The 21288-nt window shown below is 40.8% G+C and overlaps 1 protein-coding gene across 4 annotated transcripts in view; it reads left to right on the top strand.

Annotated features, from left to right (window-relative positions):
• The first annotated feature begins 265 nt into the window (after positions 1-265).
• The window catches only part of CHCHD3 (coiled-coil-helix-coiled-coil-helix domain containing 3), a 319905-nt gene continuing 298882 nt past the window's right edge, over positions 266-21288 (top strand). Inside the window, exons 1-2 of one of the 4 annotated variants that reach the window (XM_033959561.1) lie at positions 266-530; positions 4487-4577. In XM_033959561.1, coding sequence (XP_033815452.1) covers positions 450-530; positions 4487-4577 — 172 coding nt within the window. In that variant the 5' untranslated portion in view covers positions 266-449. The remainder of the gene's footprint in view (positions 531-4486; positions 4578-21288) is intronic. The other 3 variants (XM_033959564.1, XM_033959562.1, XM_033959563.1) reach the window with 3 other exon arrangements.

The raw sequence follows: 21288 nt of genomic DNA, 5'->3' as shown, positions 1-21288 counted from the left end.
AATCTGAGCAACCTCCATCATCTTCTCTCAAGTTACTCCCGTTCCCTTTGAACCGACGTACGACCAGCTTTGGCCTTCGACGGAAAAGCCATATAGAAGAAAACTTAACAAACGAATCCAGCACGAGACCTTCGCCGCACCACACAACGTACCGTCCTCTACCTCTCAAGGTCGCCCCTAACAACCGCCCGCCAATAGGGCGAGGCTTTCAACGAGAGGCGGGCGCGCACGGACCAATGGCGCGGCTCCTTGCTGCGGAGTCCTCGCAGGGGGCGGGGGGAGGCGGCTGAGGGAAAAGCTGCCTCGGGACTGAGGCCTGGGCTGGTGGCTGAGGGATTGCGCGCGAGCGGCAGAAAAGTTGTTGCTTTCGCGCCCACAGCTGGAGGGGAATTTTTATTATTTTTTTTAATAAAGAAGAAATTTGGACGCGCTGCGTGTGAGATACAAAGATGGGTGGGAGCGCCAGTAGCCGGCGGGTCTCCTTTGAGGCGGACGAGAACGATAATGTCACGGTGGTGAAGGGCATCAGGGTGAGTGAGAGAGCCTGACAGCCCAGGACGTGGCACGCGAGGAGGCTGCCCGGGGCACCTCTTGGTCGGGAAGACTAGGCCTGGGTGGTTTAAAAAACCACCTGGGCCTGGGTGGTTTAAAAAACGCTCGGATTTAATTCTTCAGAGGGAAAGATGTTGCAACGTAGAGATGCGCTTTTTGAGATGGGGGAACCCGGTGAAATAAAATGAACGGCGAGAAAGTACAGAAATGGTCAGGATGAAGGTGCACAAGAGGATCCGATATAGCAAACACGCTTATAACACTTTTATTCTGTGGCTTTCCATGATTTGTACAGCAGATAAGAATGCATACTTTGCTTCTTTTCCACTTTCCTGTCAGCAAGTTGTAGTTCCTTTTCATCTTTCATTCAGGGATTTTTTTTTTTTTTTTGCAGTTTTTTTAAAAATAACATTTTATTGAAGAAATGCAATAAATACATAATAATATAATACAGTAAAATAGTCATTATATTCAAAATTTATCATATTAACTTCTAATAAATGTTTTATCATTCCTTCAAAATACATTTTTCAAATTACCTAATACATCTCTCAATATATTCCCTCAATTTTCAACCTCCCTTATCCTCTACCCACCCATATTCCCCCCCCCCATTGTTTTAATATTATTACAATAAATGAATTAAACAGAAATACAGTTCAAGTAATTTAGCACATATTAAAATCATCCTTCCTATTTCCCCCCTACCCTAGAATGAAAGGTTTTAAAAGGCGGTATGTATTGAGCTCCAATAAATAGAAGCATTAAGGGGTCCTGTTACCAAGCTGTAGTAAAAAGTGGCTTTAGCACACTTATGCCAGTCTCTACTGCAAGCTCAGGCCATACTTCAGTGTCCCGCAAACTGTTCGGCACACTAAATCTGGAAGTGCGCAGATGTAAATATGATGTCGTCACGCTGACGTCCGTGCTTGTGCGGAGGCCCTCCGGCTGCGACCATCAACCTGTCCCTTCACCAGTGAGGGAGAGGAGGAGAGTTGTCGGCGCCGGCTGACAGTCTACAAGACGTGCCTCTTACCGCGAGAGGCACGATCTGTAAGCAGTCAGCCGGTGCTTCTCCTCCTTACCAGCGTCTCGCAGCACACTTGGAATCTGCCGCGGCACACAGTTTGCGATACACTGCCATACTTAATGCAGCTGGAAAATGGCTGACTTGCCATTATCCAAATTAATGGCTACGTTTTAATATTGGCAACACGCAGAGAACAAACTGATGCAAAGTTCTAATGATTTCTCCCCAAGACTTCAAACACCCAAGACACTATTCAATTATTTTTCATGTTCTTACTGGGGTAGTGTGTTCATCATTGGTCTTGTATAAGCATGAATCATTTATGACAGGCTTTAATTTAACAATCTGGTGTGTAGATTCAATACATTTAATAAAGAAGAGCACTTAGCTTAAGCCCGACGGCTTCCCAGCCGTTTCACTCCAAGTTTCCTCAGGGGCTGTGTCTTCAATTAATCACACCTCTGCTCATTTTGGCTATTGAGGTGAAATAAACCACAAAGTGACCTGTACTACGTTTTAATATTGCCATTAGCAAGTGCTCATTACCAAAAATTAGGTCATGAACCTTATTGACGCCAACTCTATATTGTAAAACCTTTACAGAAGCTCATGTAAATCGCTCTGAATTGACTCCCCTGTCATTATTAGTGGTATAGAAACTTTCAATAATCATAAACTTATAGGTGGTAAGGGCTCATGCACTAATCACCATGTGGCAGTGTAGCTGTGCTAGCTGATTTGCACTGTCATGCCTACTCTCTGTTCTGAGAAAATTCCAAATTATATTTAGCACGTGGTTTGCATGTGCACATTTGGAACTTACTACAGGACACCTCAGGAAATACAAGAACCCTAAGTAAAGCATAATAAAACATAACATCCCATAATGGGAAAAACAAATGTTGAAACAGTGCACAATGGTAGAATAAATTAATACATATGATTTGAAGTGAAAATAAAGAAAACATTGTAATGCAGTACACATTAAAATAAAATGTGAATATTTTAAACCATTTTATATCAGAATAAGTAAATTCTTTGTTTGCTTGTTGATATAAATCTGCTTTCACTTTTTATTAAATTTTTTTTTTGGTAATATGGGCTACTTCTGCATGAGCCCTCATAGCAGTAGTCTTCACTAATTTTAAGTCAGGGTTGTTTTGGGTCCAGCTGAAGGAGAGCAAAAAATATCTTCTTATATGGGGCCACAGCACCATATTTAGATGTCCAACCCTTCCAGAACACCTTCTCTCCCTCAGACATACAGAACATAGTTATCTCTTCTTCAAATACAAAATAAATACCCACAAGCAAAGTACTAATGTAGATAAATAAAACCTTAAGGCCCTGATGCTCAAAAACTTTCCGTGCTGGTAAGACTTGTTAAAACAGTCTTACTGGCCCAGAAGCTCAACTTCTGATGCACAAAATGGGTTCTCTGTGCCTGCTACTGATACTCATAATAGCCACTGAGAACCCTATGCAAATGCTTTACAAGGAGTTCATTAGTATTCTAATGAGCTGTCCTTGTAATACACTAAATCAGGGGTGTCCAATGTCGGTCCTCGAGGGCCGCAATCCAGTCGGGTTTTCAGGATTTCCCCAATGAATATGCATGAGATCTATTTGCATGCACTGCTTTCAATGCATATTCATTAGGGAAATCCTGAAAACCCGACTGGATTGCGGCCCTCGAGGACCGACATTGGACACCCCTGCACTAAATGGAATGCCCACCTGCCCCCCCCACACACACACATTCTTTTAAGGGGAAATTTTCTGGCAGCTCTAGAGCTTCTGTTGTGCACTCACAGAACACACACACAATAGCTGCCCCCGCCCAAATAAAAAAACCCAACCCTTCAAGCCTGTAGCTGTTTTTCTCCCCCTTTGCCCAGCAGGAGAAACCCCGATCAGCTGCTCATGGCTCCAAGCCAGCAGGGGAAGATGTAAATTGGCTGAGCCGCTCTCCCCTCTACTGGCTCTCAGCTGATCATGGCTCCTGAGCCACCATCAGCTGGACAGAGGAGGAAGAGAATGGTGGCTATAGGTAGGAGGAGGAGCTGTGCCTAGCGATTGCTCTTCTGAGCAGGTGCCAGGCACATTTCCTTCCCTTAAAGATGTAGGAGTAGCTTAATGATTAATGCAGTGGCCTGGGGAGCTGGGTTTGATTCCCACTGCAACTCGTGACTGCCCCAAGATCAAAATAAGTACCTGTATATAATATGTAAACTGATTTTATCATAAGCACAGAAAGGCAGTATATCAAATCCTATCCTCTTTTTCCTAAGTAATTGTAATGGAGAGAATAGTGTGGCCCATCGATGAGTGTATGGCTGCCATAGCAGCTCATTGTTAGTCGTGAGTTTGATGTACATCTAATTTGAGAGGAAAAGGGAGACCTTGGATTTATTTACTTTTGCCTGGCTATTTCCCGCTGTATCTTTTGTGCTTCTAGCTCAGTTGGACATAGGGTTGGGATATGGTAAAAATCCTCAGCTGGTGGCCTTGTATCAGGGCTTCTTCCTTAACCCTTCAATTGTATAATCTAATTGTGTCTGCTAGGTATCATTATTGTGCGATGACTGGGAATAGCTCTGCCTCTCCTTCCTGTTCAGGGTTTGTAAATGTTGCTTCTGCAGTATCCTCAAAGACCCAGCCCAAGGATTTGAATGAAGGCTTCTACACAGTAGTGGGATAACAATGCTATTAAAGCACTAACTTAACCTGAATTCAACTATTCTTAAGTTCATATGTTAGTAGAGCACCCTCTCCCGCCACACAAAAATCACTATTTTGAATAGCCTGCTTAATATTGTTTAAAAAAAGTCGCTGAAGGCCCCAAGAACCTTGCTGATTTTATTCAGATGAATTACATTTTTATTTTTCTTCATCTTACTCTAGTTGTCTGATAACGTGATTAACCGTATGAAGGAGCCCAGTGCACCTGTTGCAAGACCACAGTCACCATCACATAAGTCATCCGGCCTTGCAGGTATTTCCGTATTTTTTTCTTTATGAACTATGGATTCCTTTTACTAAGCTGAGCAAGCGGTTTTAGCAAGCGCTTAGCGCGCGCTACACACTAACGCCTCCATAGAGCTGGCGTTAGTATTTTCCGCGTAGCGCAGGGGTTAGCACGCACTAATTTTCAGCGCTCACTAAAAATGCTAGCGCACCTTAGTAAAAGGAGCCCTATGTGCTTCAGTGAGCATGTGCTCAGATACATTAGGTTTTCTAGACTTTTACAGATGAGGCGATCTGAACATGTGATTCTTTTGTTTTTCAGTTTTGTTTTACATGTAGTAGGATTATTATTTCTTATCTTAATTTATGGCTTTATTACTAGCTGTCTTGGGATTTTGCATTTGTCTGTTTCGTTATCATGTTTCTATGTTATTTGTGCGAATGATTCTGTACTTTTCTTACTAGTAATTGTTTTTCTTATGTGTATTGAATTCTTTTATGTGTACCATTATAAACTGCCTAGAAGGGGATCCTCAACCCAGTCAGTCTGGATTTCAGAATATTCACAGTGATATGTATGAAAGAGATTTTTATGTACTGCCTCTAGTACTCAGTTTAGTCACAGATAATGCTGCAAATGTGTCCAAGATTAGGAGAAATTTAGAAGAGCATGAAGAGAATTCCAAGCTAATAACATACACTTCCTCCATATTCACAGGGGTTAGGGGTAAAGCCAGCCAGCAAATAAAAAAATTAATAAATAACTTTAGGGCTGACTCTAACTTGCTCTTTCCTCCCTCCTGCCTCTTGGACCCTTCCACAACTTACTTTTTAAAGCCTGGTGGTCTAGTGGTGAAGCGGGGCAGGAGCGATCTTTCTATGCGCCTGCCCCATGCAGAGCCGCAAGCATAAATGGCAGCTGTGAGTTCTCGTAGTTCGAAACTATAGCGGGAACTCATGGTAGCCATTTATGTTTGTGGTTCTGCACAGGGCAGGAGTGTAGGAAAATTGCTACTGCCACACTTCACTGCTATACCAACAGGCTTTAAAAAGTAAGTTTGGAGGGGTCCGTGAGGCAGGGTTGGTTAGAGACAGCCCTAAGTAAATTGTGGAGGGGTCCAGGAGGTGTGGGGAAGGCAGAGGAGGATAAGAGTCGGCCATAAGTAGTGGAGGCTTTAAAAAATAAGTTGTGGTGATGTCTGGGAGGGGAATAAAAACTGTGAATAATCGAAGTCATGAGTCCCAAATGCACGAATATGGAGGGGGAAGTGTATTCTTTTGCTGCACTCCTAGTAAAAGACTTCAGTGTCCCAGAAGTAAAAATTAATGTCATTGAAATTGTTAAATGCTTTTGTAACAATCATTTTTGCAGCAGCAGCTCTGAAAATAATGGGTGGAACCAAGCTAACACACCCACAAAATGTTAAAACTCTAATGGACTGTTTTGAGCAATGTATCAAGAAATAGCCTATTACGATGACATCTGGTTGTAAATATTAAGATTATACCAACAAGAATAAGCCTGTTTTAAATCAAGTCTTTTTGACTAGTAATTTAAATTGATTTTGTTTTAAATCAAATCTACCCTGTTCATGATTAAATTGGGGGTTTTTTTCTTTGTTATTTTTGGGCCATAGACCTTAGATGTTTTTAGGAGTAGTGTCCTTAGGTTCAAACTTCTGGAACCTGTTCATTCTGTGTTATACTCTAATGTTCCCATATTATTTCATTTAATAAAGCTTTTACTCTGCCATTTTAGGCTTCTAGTATTTGTATACAGATATTTAAATTTTTTTAATTTTTTGTTTATCGTATATTTGTAACCTTTTTAGTAGTTGACATGGATAGTTTGGAATCTTTCAGCTCTGTATGCTCCATACTTAAAGGCATCTGGGCTATTTTTGCCTTTATTGACACCTCTCTGTTGGGATGCCCTAGTTCCTTATTGTTAATATACTTTAAAATAAATTGAAGGAGTATTGACATATGCAGTCTAGTTCAAAAGAGTAGCTCACTATAAACCAGTAACACTGAATCAACTGCTTTGTGGTGTAGTGGTTAGAGCTACAGCCTCAGCACCCTGAGGTTGTAGGTTCAAACCCTATGACCCTGGGCAAGTCACTTAATCCTCCACTGCTTCAGATACATTAGATAGATTGAGAGCCCATTGGGACAGTCAGGGAACACATTGAAGTATCTGTATGTAAACCACTTTAAGTTGTATAACTACAAAAAGGTGGTATACAAGTCTCAATCCCTTTATTTTTTTCAAGATGGTGTCTGATTAAGTTGTTGGGTAGTGTGGCCTCTTGATTTGATTTTAGTTTTTGCCTTTGTTTTTGCTTTTTTTTAGTTAGTTTTCTTCTTTTACTTCAATTTTGTTTTTTAATTTTAACTTTTCCAATCCAATAGTCTTGTATACCGGGTCATTCCAACTATAGGACTCGATCCAGTTCACAAAATTAATTGAAAGACAAAGGAAAGAATAATTGGACAGAAAAGTCATCTGTTGCAATCTCTTATTTATCAATTAAAAATTTCTGGAAAAGATATGTATGTCTTTAAAATTTTCCGTAAAAATGTCAGAGATTGGAGAAGTCTAATTTCTGAAGGGAGATCATTCCAGATTTTTACCAAGGCAAATGACATAGAGTGATAAAGCCTATCTAAGGTTTTAATACTTTTGTTCTGGGTGGATTACAATTCCAAATTCTTGCACTTTTAACTTTCTAAATTCCATTGTTACAGCATGACCAAGTAACGGTTGATTAGCACAAGGGCCTTGAAAAAGCTGAGGCGGCTTCTCCCTGTTAGAAATATTGTTGTTGCAGGGTGAGAGTTTCCTGGAAGCTGCTGCCCTTTGAACAAGTGTTGTGGTTGTGGGTGGAGCTGCTGATGCCTCTGGCAGTATTTGGACTCTGCCTTTCTGCTCCATGCTGTCTCTCTGCTCCTTCCTCTTAGTGGATGATTCAGTTGCTTTGCTGCACTGTTGGAACTCTAGGTCTGTCTTTCTACATCGGACCCTGTTTCTCTTTATCATGGCAGGACCTGCAGCTCTTTTGGGTCATCTTGCATTTGACCCTAGCAATGAAGCTTGAGTTTAGGCCCCAGCCTTAGAGCAGTTTGGATGGAATACCCACTGTGAAGTTTGTCAACAAGGCAGTGCAGACCTACTGCTGTGACCCTGTTCTACTAGCATGGAGGATGCCTTTTTCTAGCTGTGCAGTGGAGGAATTGCTTTTATGGTGTTAGTTCAGGCTGGCCTGGCTTGGTTGGTGCCATAGAACTTGAAGCTGATTAAGATGGGGGTTTATTTTTATTTTACTTTTTTAGCTTTTGTTGCCATTAATGATTATTTTTTAGTTCTTTCTTTGGGATTCTTTAAAGTAGAGGTTTTTTTTTCTTCTGTTATGCCTTTTATTGGATTATTGTACTGTTTCTTCCCTTTTATCTATCGCTGGTAGGTATATTTCTTTCACAGGTACTATAATTAGATTGTGAGCCCATGGGGGCAGAGAGGGAAATTACTTAAAGTACCTGATTAGTTTTGTGGCCATTGTATTAGTCAAATTTTAATTGTTTTTGTAAACCGCTTTGAAGTCTGAGTGGTGATTTAGCAGTATATAAACTCTGCATTAAATTAAATTAAATCCCTAGGTATATGATTCAATGTTTTATATAATGGGCATTTAAATTTCTACCACTATTCAGGGTTGATGATTTAATAAAACAGTTGATTCACAGCTACTGGCTTATAGTGAGCTGCTTCTTTGGTTTGGATTTATCTTCTGCTACAGCTGTATATTGTTTCTAATTCTCTCCAATATACAGTCCAGTAACATTCATTCTATGGTGTCTTCATGACTTGCTAGTGCTGGAGTAAATTTGTTGACTTGACAGAAAATAAGAACTAAAGTAGCCTATAAGCCGTAAAATGTCTGTAGTGGGGACTGGTTTTGTGGTTTGGGGGACCAGGTTCAGATCTCCAATCCAATGGAACAGGCTTAAGCCAAGGTAGAGAGAGAAGATAGCTGATATTGATCTGTTATTAGCATATCGGAGGAGGTTTCCTTTTACCCTGGAATTACTATTACTCCTGGTGGAATTCTGAACAATTTAGAACTTGAATTGCATTCGCCTTCCATTCAGAATTATGACTAGAAAACAAGCATCTTCCTGGGCAAGAAGGGGGTTCTCCTGGGCCCAAGATGAAGTTTGCATAGCCTGATTAGAGGCTACATTTTCTCATGTAAGAGCAGATGACAGCAAAAGGAAAGTGTGATGGCACAGTGAAAGAGAACTGCAGTTGCAGGAGCCAGCTCATGCTGTCCCAGGGTAGATACTGCAGCCATGAGCATTGGTGTGCATGGTCTAAAATGAAGAGGTTGTAGGCCTGCAGTTATGGCTACTGGTTTGTGGGGACCACTACTAAACTGAAGATAGTTCGGCCTAAGAGACAAAACTGGAATGAATATGTATTTCTTGGGAAGCTGGGAGGGCGTAAGATGGATTAGTGGGGGGAAAAGCCTGGGAGTAGGGACAAAGAAAGATAGAGGTTTTGCTGGGTAGAGATGAGTTTGGGAGAGCAAGAGAACTGGGGGAGGAGCAGAGAGAGCTGGGAGGTGTAGAGCTGGGTGATGTGTGGAAAAGGGGGAGAAAGGCTGGTGGAAAAAAGTTGGAGGGAGTGAAATAGGGAAGGAGTTGACCATGCATGAGGAAGATGAAGCCTCAGAATTACAAAAGAGTTGCCAACTGGGACAGACCAAAGGCCCATCAAGCCCAGTATTCTGTTTTCAGCAGTGGCCAACCTAGGTCACAAGTACCTGGCAAGATCCCAAAGAGTAAAACAGATCATATGCTGCTTATCCTAGGATTAAGCAGTAGATTTTCCCAAGTCATCTCAATAATGGACTGTGGACTTCTCTTTTAGGAAATTATTCAAACCTCTTTAAAATCCTGCCTTGCTAACTGCTTTCATTCTCTGGCAATGAATTCCAGAGTTTAATTACATGCTGAACGAAGAAATATTTTCTCAGGTTTGTTTTAAATCTACTACTTAGTAGCTTCATTCAAGTTTCTTCAAGTTTCAAGTTTATTATTTATTTGTTTAATCGCCTTTTCAATATTCAAGGCGATTTACACATTAATAAAGTTACAAAATAAAATAAATTTAAAATAATTAAAAACTCACAAGACTAGACGATAACTGAACAAACTGGAAACAAAAGGAAGGTAGGGGAAGAAGTTACAATGTAATTGAGCAAAGTGGGGAACCAAATAAGGAAAACACAGAAGGATGGGATAAGAATAGTTGAATTTGTGAAGAAAAGAGAAATAGAAACAAATGAAGTTGGATGATGTTAAAAAGAAAACTATAAATCAGATAACATATGCATCGTTAAATAAAAAAGTTTTCAATTTGATTTTAAATTTGTCTAAATTAAGTTCTTCACGTAAATAGATGGGAAGAGAATTCCAAGTTTGGGGAGCCGTTACTGAGAAAATATACTGACGGCGCGTGTTTATTATTTTTAATGATGGAATCATTAATAAGTGCTGTTGGTCTGATCTTAGGGTTCTATTGGAGGAATAAGGAATTAATAGTTTATGAATGAAGGCCGGAGTTTTAAACAGAAGAGATTTAAATGTGAGCAGACAAAGTTTGTAAGTTATTCTGTGAGCTACTGGAAGCCAGTGAGCTTCCTTAAGAAGAGGAGTTATATGGTCGAATTTTTTAGCTTTTGTGATAAGTCTGATGGCTGTATTCTGAATAATCTGAAGACGTCTGATTTCTTTTTGTGCTATACCATTAAATAAAGCGTTGCAGTAATCTAATTTTGAAATTACAAGAGAATGGATGAGAATTTTCAAAGAGTCATTATTGAATAGCTGGGAGATAGAGCGTATCTGTCTCAGTCTAAAAAAAGAAGACTTAATAACACTGCTGATATGATCGTGAAAAGTAAGTTTATGGTCCAGAATTACACCAAGAATTTTGGTTTTTTGTACTACTTGTAAAGGAAGTCCATTGACAGAGATTGGCGAGATAAGAGTAGGGTTGTCTTTCCAAGGAAAAAGCAGTATATTGGATTTATTGATGTTCAATGCTAAACGATTATTGATTAACCAGTAGTGAATTTGTTCAAGTTTTGTGTTAATTTGGGCTATGTCAGAAGGGTTGTCAGGATTAATAGGATGCAGAAGCTGTATATCGTCAGCATAAGCAAAAGTATTGAAACCAATTGATTGACATAAAGTCAACAAAGGAGCAAGAAATATATTGAATAAGAGAGGAGAGAGTATAGAACCTTGAGGAACACCGTACGTTGTGGAAAAAGTATCAGAAATTGTATTATTGAAAGAAACAGATGAGGAGCGATTTGAAAAATAAGATTGGAACCAGGATAGTACCTGGTCTGTAATACCTATTGTTTGGAGTCTATTTATTAGTAAATCATGATCAATTGTGTCGAAGGCTGACGATAGGTCAAGAGAGACTAGAAGAACTGATTGGTGATGGTCTAGGAAATAATGAATAGAGGTGGTCATACCTATTAAGGAGTGTTCTGTGGAATGGTATTGCCTGAAACCTGTCTGATTAGGATGAAGAATGTTGGTTTTTTCGATAAAGTCGGAGATTTGGTTATAGACTACCTTCTCCGTTAACTTGGATAAGAAAGGGATGTTGGCTATGGGTCTATAGTTTGTACAATCCTCAGTGCTAATTTTGTGATTTTTTGAAATAGGGTAAATAATTGAATGTTTCCAATCCTTTGGCATAATGCCTTGTTTTAGACTTTCACTCACTAAGGTATGTATTGTTGGACCAAAAATGCAAAAATATCGTTTTAGAAGAAAAGGAGGAATAGAGTCGGTTTGTGAACCTTTTATGTTGATGGTTTTGATGATAGATTCTATTTCAGTAAGACTTGGAATATTGAAAGAAGAGCATTTAGAAGAGAGTGAAATGAGATCTTGTGATGAATGAACTGATTTGAAAGTGGAGTTTATTGAGAAAGAGGATCGAATGTCTTCGATTTTCTTTTGAAAGTATGAGGCAAGTTCATGGGCTGTGAGGTTAGTCTTTATAGCTGGTGTTTTCCGTTTGTCAGAGTAGAAAATTGAATTTATTATTCGATATAAAGTGGCAGAATTTGGAGCTTTTTTGATTAAACCAGAGTAGAATTTTGTTTTGGCTAGGTTTATTGTTTTGCATGCTCCCAAGTTCTAGTAATTTTGGAAAGAGTAAACAAGTGATTCACACCAAAGGGGATCGTAGACTGGAGCTTATGATGGGGGCATTCTGCATAAAATTTTAAAAATTATGCATCTTTGAGTAATAGCATTTATTTATATTGCTTTATAATTGTTACCCAAATATTTTCCCTCTTTTATCAAGCTATGCTATAGGTTTTTAGTGCAGGTCGGTGAGATAAATGCTCTGATGCGCATAGGAATTTTATGAGCTTACTATGCCGGCCTGTGATAAAACTTTCTAGCACAGCTTGGTAAAAGGGGCAGTTAATGTGTTATTTGAAGAAAAAAATACTGCAGAATTTTGGGGAATTTTCATATATACTCAGAATTTTCAAACTGTCTTTGTGCAGCATTTTCTCAGTATTTGTATGTCTATGGGTAGAAGTAGATGTATAAGGATCATTTGTTCTATTATGTTAAAGTGTATTGCTATGCTCTAATTTGTTTTTAGATTGTGGATTTATTGTTTTTAATTTTTAACTGTACTATGTTTTTGTTTGCTCACAAGACTTATTACTTGATTTGATCATGTTTTTGAAGGAGTGGATTAAAATTGAAATTAAATAAAGGTAACAGGGGGAAAAGACAATAAATTATCCTGCAAGAGGTTTATTTTTTCTTCAGCCACATTAGGGGCTCCTTTTACGAAGCCTTGTTAGCGGCTTTATCGCATGGGACTTTTCATCACGCGCTAACCCATGCACTAGCTGAAAAACTACCACCTGCTCAAGAGGAGGCAATAGTGGCTAGCGGCCGGCAGTTTAGCGCGCACTATTAGGCGCGTTAAACCACTAATGTGGCTTCGTAAAAGGAGCCCTAGATGTACTTATCCAAACCAAATGACTGTAAATCTTTAGAATGGTAAATTTATGATTGCTAAGGCAGTGACTTTTAATGAATTGTAATTTAGTAAGACTATTTTCTGCTTTAGTATATAATATTCCTACAGTTCCTAGTGATTATAAAAGAACAGTCTAATGCACATCAACCTTCCATAATTACCGAAAGTAATAATTTATTTCAGAAAACTGAATGACTCCTAATAATAAGCTGCCAGTCTGCCAGTTTGAGGAAGTCCCATCCTTTGTAACTCAAGAGTCTTATTCTTGAGTTTTCCTTTTCTAGGGTTTTACGCTAAGTATTGTTGAGAAATTGAACTTAGTAATTCTCTTCTTTTGGTTACATTGTATTGCTGCTTATTGATGCAAATTTAAACATGAATAAAGAACATAATTTGAGCCTTACACACATTATGATTCTGCAAATTGGCACTTTGCAAAATAAAATAACACTCTTTCCAACTACAGTGGCAAAATAATGCTTAGAATTTAGGAAGTTGGTTGGGCTGAGATTTTTTCAGCACCCCCTTGTATAGTACCAAATAGCATATTTGACTGAATATGAATAATGAAAAATATTATTTGGCTGAATACAAATAATGGGCATTGAGCTTTAATATAACAAACAATAAAAAAAGCAATGTGAAATCAGAGATCATTTCTTTCAGTAGTATTTAGCATAGTAACGTTCTGGATTGTTCATATCTAAATTTAAATCATTATTCAGCCAAATATGAATAATGCATTTAGGGCCAAATACAAATATTCAGTACAGCTCTAAAACCTAAAAAGAAGTTACAGCATCTAATAGAAGCTGGGAGAAAACCATGACACTAAAGGATTTTAAATCTACCGCAAGGCCCATTTATCGCTATATTTGGGAGAGACAGAATCTTATTCACATTGGGACTTTAGTGTACAGTTGTGTTACAAGGGATGTTATTTGCAATTTGGGAGATAAGAAATGGGGCTAGAGTCCCACAAATGGGTGTGTAGGGTTAGAATGTATAATTTGTGAGTAAGTCCTGTACAATATTAAGAGGAATTTGTAATGTTGTTTTCTTCATGTTGGTATGTAATGATGTTAGATTTATTTTTCTACACCCGCAGGATTGAGCCATGCACACAAGTGGGTGATGGCATCTAACAGTGTCTGAACTAACTACTCTCCCTTTAAATTCTGAGCATGTGTGACCCTTCATGTATGCAGTGGTCTCTTCATCTGTTTGTCATTCCCTTTCTAATTCCCTGCCTGAGCAGCTTGTATTGATTTACCCTTTTTTCCTGTTTGTCTTTCACAATTAGATTGTAAGCTCTCTTGAGCAAGGACTTTCACCTGTGTGTTAATGTACAGGTCTGTGTGTGAAGGAACAGTTGAAGAAAAGATTTCAGCATTGTAGGTGAAGAAGAAAGAACTGGCAACACAAGTGCTGTCAGTAGATGCCATCACCAAACGCACTCTGGCTGACCTCAAAGTCCTCTTTGGAGTTTAATAGTGTTTGGAATACTTTTCAATTAGCAACATTTCAGGAAGTAGAAACAATGTTTAATAAATAAGTATTTTTGTATATTAGATTCCTGCCCTACTTAGACCAGTTCAATCTGTTACACCTAATTCAGACAGGGTTTATAGAGCAGGATGTAGCACTGAGACCTTGATCTGCTCTTTGGTGGCTAAAGGTAAATCTTTACTTAGCTAGGGTCAGAATGCTTTCAGTTCCAAACTCCAACCCACCTTCTAAGCACCAATATCTGTCTTGTCTTATAAGAACACAAGAAGTGCCTCTGCTGGGTCAGACCAGAGATCCATCGTGCCCAGCAGTCCGCTCACGCGGTGGCCCATCAGGTCGAGGACCTATATAGTAATCCTCTATCTATACCCAGTGTTCTCCCTAGCGTGTTTTAGCTGGGCGCTCCGCCCGGCTGTCATCTTGGCATTGTATCTCTGCCAGGACTGATGCAGCAACATGAAAGTCATCAGCTATTTTTTTTGCACTTGGGTGTGGCTGGCGACTGCTACAAGTAGCATCTGGCTTCAGGTGGAGGTTGCCACAGGCATGCGCCAGTCAATCAACTGACCCTTAGTGCTGCTCATCCACGACATGCCCCACTACTTTTCTTGTCCGGTGACCCGCCCTCCTTTGATGCCAGTTCCTATTTCCGGCAAGGCGGGACAGAAATTGTGGTATGGGTGAAGGGCTGCCAGAGAAGGAAAGTAGTGGGATCGTTCCGGGACAAAAACAGTATCTTCTGCCGCCAGGTCCGGGACAAAAACAATCCACCACTGCAAGGTATCTACTGCCACAAGGTCCGGTCCTGCGCGCAGTTTAACTGAGCGGTTTTGGCCTTCCGAAGGAAGGAATTGTTGGCGCAGCTTTGTTGGAGAGCTTTTGTCTTGCGCTCAGTTGATGTGCTACCTTGCGGGATAGGTCTAGAGTAACTAGATGAGGAGAGAAGAGATGGCAGGATTCATGGGGAGGGGAGTCCGGTCCCCGAATGAGTACTGTATCTTGTAATGTTTTCATTTGAAAACGAATATGAAGACCTATTTATTCAGTTTAATTCCTGATACTGTGCCATAAACTTCTGTTGATTTTCAGTTATCCTATAAGTTGGGATTTTCTGTGCTTGTGGCATACCTTCTTGAAAATTTCTATCTTTTGTTTTTTTTTTGGGAGGGGGTGGAGATTGAATGGCTCACAGCATTATAGTTGGTTTTTTTTATTTTCTTGGTCTCATTTTTTTTTTTTTTTTAATTATAATTTTGAATATTACAATATCCAATAAGACAAAAGAAAAAAAGGAAATATCCAAAACAGTGCAGAATCAATCATACATTGTGGCCGTCTGAGCCATCCGGGATAAGATTCTAAGGCTCTGAGCACGGCTACACCAAAATGAACATTTGCGTGTGACCCGACATGGAGTCATCCTGTAGGACTGGATTTCCTTATAAAAAAAAAACTCCAAAATAAAGTTTCAACACTCAGACAGGTTAAATAAACAGTTCACTTTACTCAATGTCTTTGGAACAGGTAAGTAATGTCTTTCAGCATTCTGATATTTTTCTCCAGATTAAATACAGTACTTATCAGAGAAAAAGAAAACCAAACGTTTGCCAAAAAGGGCAAAGAAACAAAAGTAAACTTGATTAGCTACCAGCTTTACTTTGCCACTGTTTTTCAGGTCTTGCCTCATACAGAGACCTTGGCTCCCTAGAGCTTCTTTAGACTGCTGTAAAGCAGTTGCTTCATTCAGTTCAAACAAAAATTATAGTCCAACATTCAGGTATCCTTCATTCTTAGTCCATAGCACAAAAAATAAAGGAAAAACAGCCTCTGGCAATCACTAATTATGGCTGCCAGGAAAAAGAGAGAGTCCCAGGATTTGCACAATTACTGGCCTGAAAAACAGACTACAAATTCCCTCCCAGGTGGCAGCAAATCCTCTCCCACACTCTCTTTAAGCTAGCAAAGCAAAATCTTCATTCAAACAGCGAAACACAGCACACAAACAGTTTGCCAACACCTTCACTGTCTGGGGCTCAGCATTAAGTTCACCTGCATGGGTTCAGGTTCATTCTCTTCACGAGTCCAAGCCTCCGGGATATCCATGAACTCTTCAGATTGAGACAGATCTCCAGGCTGTTCAAACTGCTCTACTTCCATAGGCTGGCACTCGTTGTCCCTGTCTGGCTGGACAGGATCCTTAGGAAGGCAAGGACCTAGCTTCCTTCCTAGCCGGCTTCCTTTTCTACTGGGAGAGACAGGGTTATATAGTTTGGGGAAACGCCCTGCTGTGTCAGCCCTGGCAGTGTTCCAAGGGCCTCTTGGACTCCCCCGGTGGTCAGTGCTATTATTTAGCTCATCCCTAACCTGATCCTTCCCAATTCCTCCCCGGTATTTCTTTTTCACTTCTTTTTTTTCTGAGCAGACTGGGACCTGTGCTTGGTGTATACCTGACTGGTCACAACATACAGAAATCCTTTTTAAGCCCACTAGATGGGGAGACATGATACAATTTTAAACAAAAAATTTTGGAAAAGATAAAGAAATAATTCTCAATTCACCCTACTGAACCTTGAATCATTCCTCACTTAATAGGAGATTCTAATGTTTAGTCAAGAAACAAGATGTGGAATATGTTTTTTGGGATCCTATACAATTACAACAATTTTTAGTTGCTAGAGAACAGAAATGAGTTTTAAATTTTCTTTTAAGTTTCATTTCTGAGGAAATAAGAGGAGCAATTAGAATCTCCTCATCTTCTGTTACTAGCTAAGAAAGGTGCCTAGCTTATATGAATTGAGAGAATGACCTTAGTCCAATTCTGGGGCTTGTAACAAGGACATAGTGAGATATAATGTTACATTGTCAAAGAGAGTGAAAGAGACAGAAAGACCTGGAACAAAGGTGGGAAGACTCGAAATGTTAGCAGAAGTAAGATAGAAGGAGAAACCTGAAACAAAGGGGGGGGGAGGAGGCAGATGTTGAACTTAGGGAAGAGAGAGAAAGACTGCAGAGAGATGGAAAGATTCTGGACCAAGGAGGGAGGAAGGAAGGAGAGAGAGGCAGAGAAAGACCTGGAAGAAACGAGAACAAATGCTGGATATGGGGGGGAGGAGGGGTTGCAAGGGGTGAGGTTGTAAGCAGAAGAAAGACTTAGGCGTGGACCAAAGGAGCAGACTGGATGGACCATTTGGTCTTTATCTGCCATCACGTTTCTATGACATGAGACAGGTGCTAGACCAGGGGTAGGGAACTCCTGTCCTCAAGAGCCATATTCCAGTTGGGTTTTCAGGATTTCCTCAATGAATATGCATGAGATCTATTTGCATGCACTGCTTTCAATGCATATTCATTGGGGAAATACTGAAAACCCAACTGAAATACGGCTCTCAAGGACCAGAGTTCTCTACCCCTGTGCTAGACTATGGGAGGTGCAGACAGAAGAGACAAGAGGTGGGGGTGGGAGGGAGACCCTGAGGAAGAACAGAGAGATGCAAAATCATAACAGGAGAAAGAGAAAGGGAGATGTTGCCAATAGGGGTGGAGGAGAGAGGAAGAAAAGTTGGACTCATGGAGGGACAGAGAGAGATGTTGGTTGGGGAAGGGAATGAGATCCTGAGGAGAGGAAGTGTGCAGGAGGCAGAAAGTGTTGAACTCATGGAGAATGAGAGATGGATAGGGAGGGAAGGAGAAATGTCATACTCAGGAGAAGGGAGAGAGGGCAGATAATAAAAAGTTGAACTCATGGAGAGAGAGATGTTGGTTGGGGAAGGGATGAGGACTGGAGGAGAGGAAGCATTCAGGAAGCAGAGAGAAAGATGTTGGACTGGGGAAAGGAGGGAGAAATGTTGGATGTGGCAGTAGAGGGACTAGGAGAGATGCACTCTGGATCTCTCCCCACTCCCTTTGCAGCAAGGGAGGAAATGAGAGAAGAACAGAGAGAGAGAGAGAGACATGTTGTCAATGGGGGTGGAGGAGAGAGGAAGAAAAGTTGGACTCATGAAGGGACAGAGAGATGTTGGCTGGGGAATGGAATGAGGTCCGGAGGAGAGGAAGCGTGCTGGAAGCAGAAAGAAAGAATATTGGATGCACAATCAGAAGGAAGTGCTACCAGAGACTCATGAAATCACCAGACAACAAAGGTAGGAAAAATGATTTTATTTTCAATTTAGTGATCAAAATGTGTCCATTTTGAGAATTTATTTCTGCTATATTTTGCACTATATCTGTTTATTTTTCTATAGTTGTTACTGAGGTGACATTGCATATTTTAAAGTCATCTGCCTTGACCTCTTTGAAAAATAAAACAAATATAAATGATTAACATTTTATCTGCATACAGTGTGCTTTGTGGGTTTTGAAATTGCATTACAATTAGTAAGTACTATTATAATGGGGTTGGGGGTCAGGGGCGGAGCTTGGGCTGGGGTACTCGGTTGGTATTTGTTAGACTTAGGGGGTACTTGGCTTGAAGAGGTTAAGAAACGCTTGTCTAAGTAACTATGGAGTTCATTCAGTAAGGGCCCATTTTGCAAAGCCACAGTAGCAATTCTCCCATGGCAAATGCATCAAAGTCCATTCAATTTCTATGGGCTTCAGTGCATTTGCTATGGCAGAATTGCTATCACAGCTTTGTATAAGGAGCCCTAAGGCAGGAACTACTGTCTCTGTGCTATGTCTTAAAAAACAAGATTGCCGGGGATGCAAAGCATTAACTGATTCAACATGGAGTTTGAAGTTGGTTCAATACCACTCTCTCAAGTACAGTAGTTTTGAAAGAAATGGAAGGTTTGATACTGGTCAGTAGTTATTCGGAATAAGAGGATCTGCATTGCTTTTTTCAAGGGTGGCTTAAATGCTACTGGAACACTGACTAAGTGTCAAATCTTAAAAAAGTAAGTCATATTGAGCATTGGAAAATACAGTAATTAATAACAATTAACTAATAAAAATAGTGCACATTTAATTTTCCCCACCACCAAATTTCCCCATCTTGTCCCACCCGGCTATTTTTTCGTGCCACCCAGCTGGAAAAAATTTCTGGGGAGAACACTGTATACCCTTCTATCCCCTTTTCCTTAAGGAAATCATCCAACCTCCTTCTTGAACCCCAATACCGTACTCTGTCCTATCCCTCTGTAATTTCCCCACCTGAACATTGTGTATAGATGCATCTTTTGTCCAGTTTGTCTGTCTTGCCTAGATTGTAAGCTCTTTTAAGCAGGGACTGTCTGCGTTTTGATCTGTAGTGCTACAGAAATGATTATTATTAGTAGTAATAGTGCTGTGTGGGTCTGGCAGCGCTATAGAAATGATTGCTAGAAGTAGTAACTGTTATCCCAGGACAAGCAGGCAGCATAATCTCACGTATGGGTGACGTCATCCATGGAGCTGCGATGCAGACAGCTGCAAAAGCATTTTTGTTTGAAGAACTCTGGAAAGTTCGTGACTGATCACACCACGCATACACGAGTGCCCTCCCGCCCGACATAGGGCGTGCGACTCCTCAGTTCTTGTTTGTCCGCGGAGTTGTGTTCATATGATCTGCGTTTTTTGTGCCTTCTCAGCTACGGAAATTCTTTTTTCTTCGTGATCTTTTAATAAAATTTTTTTTAAAAAAGAATATCTTCTTTCTTTATTTATTTTTGGCCATTTTTCGACGGTGGGGCCTTGTCCTCTGCCTCAGCCTTTGGCTTTGATTTGGCTGAGGCGGTTTTTCCGTCCATGTCCCGCCCATTAACCGGCTTCAAGAAGTGTAGCAGGTGTCGGTGCACGATTTCACTAACAGACCCCCACAAATGGTGCATCCAGTGCCTAGGGCCAGACCACCATGTGGAGTCTTGTTTCCGCTGTGCCACACTATAAAAACGGTCCATCAAAAACTGTCTTCTACAACAAAAACAGATCTCCGGTACCATGGATGCTGCTTTGGTACCTCTGACACCAGCCAAACCTTTGACATCCAAAGCATCACCATTGCCAGAGGTACCAGTATCCAAGTGGGTGTCGCCATTCCAGTCGGGTAAGCAAGCCAAGAAACCACCAGCTTCCCAGACAAGGTCTCAGGCCGTAAAGGTACAGAGTCAAATCGTAAAGGCCAAACAAAGACCTCTGGTGCGGCTCGCTTCCCAGTCTAGAGGTGCATCTTCCACAATGCCTTCCTCACCAGAGCGAGCCTTGGCACCAGTGATACCTGCATCCACGCCCCAGGTATCGGTGTGGGCCTTTAAAGTGAAGCTCGATGCTCTCTTTCAGTTAGAGTTTGAGAGCATGTTTAAAATACTCTCATGTAATCTCCTCTGGTACCTGTCCAGCCTGAGCATCGCTCCATGCCAACTGAAGGTACTAAGGTTGCCTCATCAGTACTGTCTCGACGACAGCGATCATCATCAAGCCATACTTCTTGACATCGATCTTCGAGGCATCGATCTGCTACACTAAAACATTACTCCTCAAGGCGTCGCTCCTCACCGAGGCATTATTCCTCACCTTCACCGAGACCTCGGTCTTCACCTGCACTAAAGCATCGGTCTTCACCTTCTCCAAAGCATCGACCATCGAAGCATCGGTCATCTTCTCCAAAGCATCGACCATCGAAGCATCAATCTCTTCTCCGAAGCATCGCTCTTCTAGTTACCATTCTTCTTCTTCAGAATGTCAGCAGAAGCACCATCTTGCTTCGGGACACAGGTCTAGTCTTTCTAGGCATTCATCTCCACAGCCTCCATCCTCGAAAGCTGGGAAACATGCTTCCAAATCCAAGCATCTCTCTCCTGCTCGTTCGGTCAAGCATAAACGATCTGCATCACCTGCTTCTTCAACTCTGTACCATTCCAGGAGACGGTGCTCTTCTTCTTCCATGCCTGAAGATTTGGATCTTCATTTCCAAACTACACATGGGGCTTCACCTTCCTCCTTTTGGTTCTCAAGCAGAGTGTTCTACTTCTCATCGGGAACCTTTACCATCGGAAATTGTCTCATTTACCTATTTCATTAGACAGATGGGTAAGGACCTTAACATAAAGATGGACGCAGACTCCAAATATTCCAAGGCGTATATGGAAGAGTTGGAAATCGGGCATCTGCCTAAAGAGCTGCTTAAGCTTCCTGTGAATGGCATCCTGAAGCACTCCTT

This window comes from Geotrypetes seraphini, chromosome 9 (genome assembly GCF_902459505.1).
Source record: "Geotrypetes seraphini chromosome 9, aGeoSer1.1, whole genome shotgun sequence".
NCBI lineage: Eukaryota > Metazoa > Chordata > Amphibia > Gymnophiona > Dermophiidae > Geotrypetes > Geotrypetes seraphini.
The sequence above is the reverse complement of the archived record's forward strand: the minus strand, read 5'-3'. Positions and strand labels throughout refer to the sequence as shown.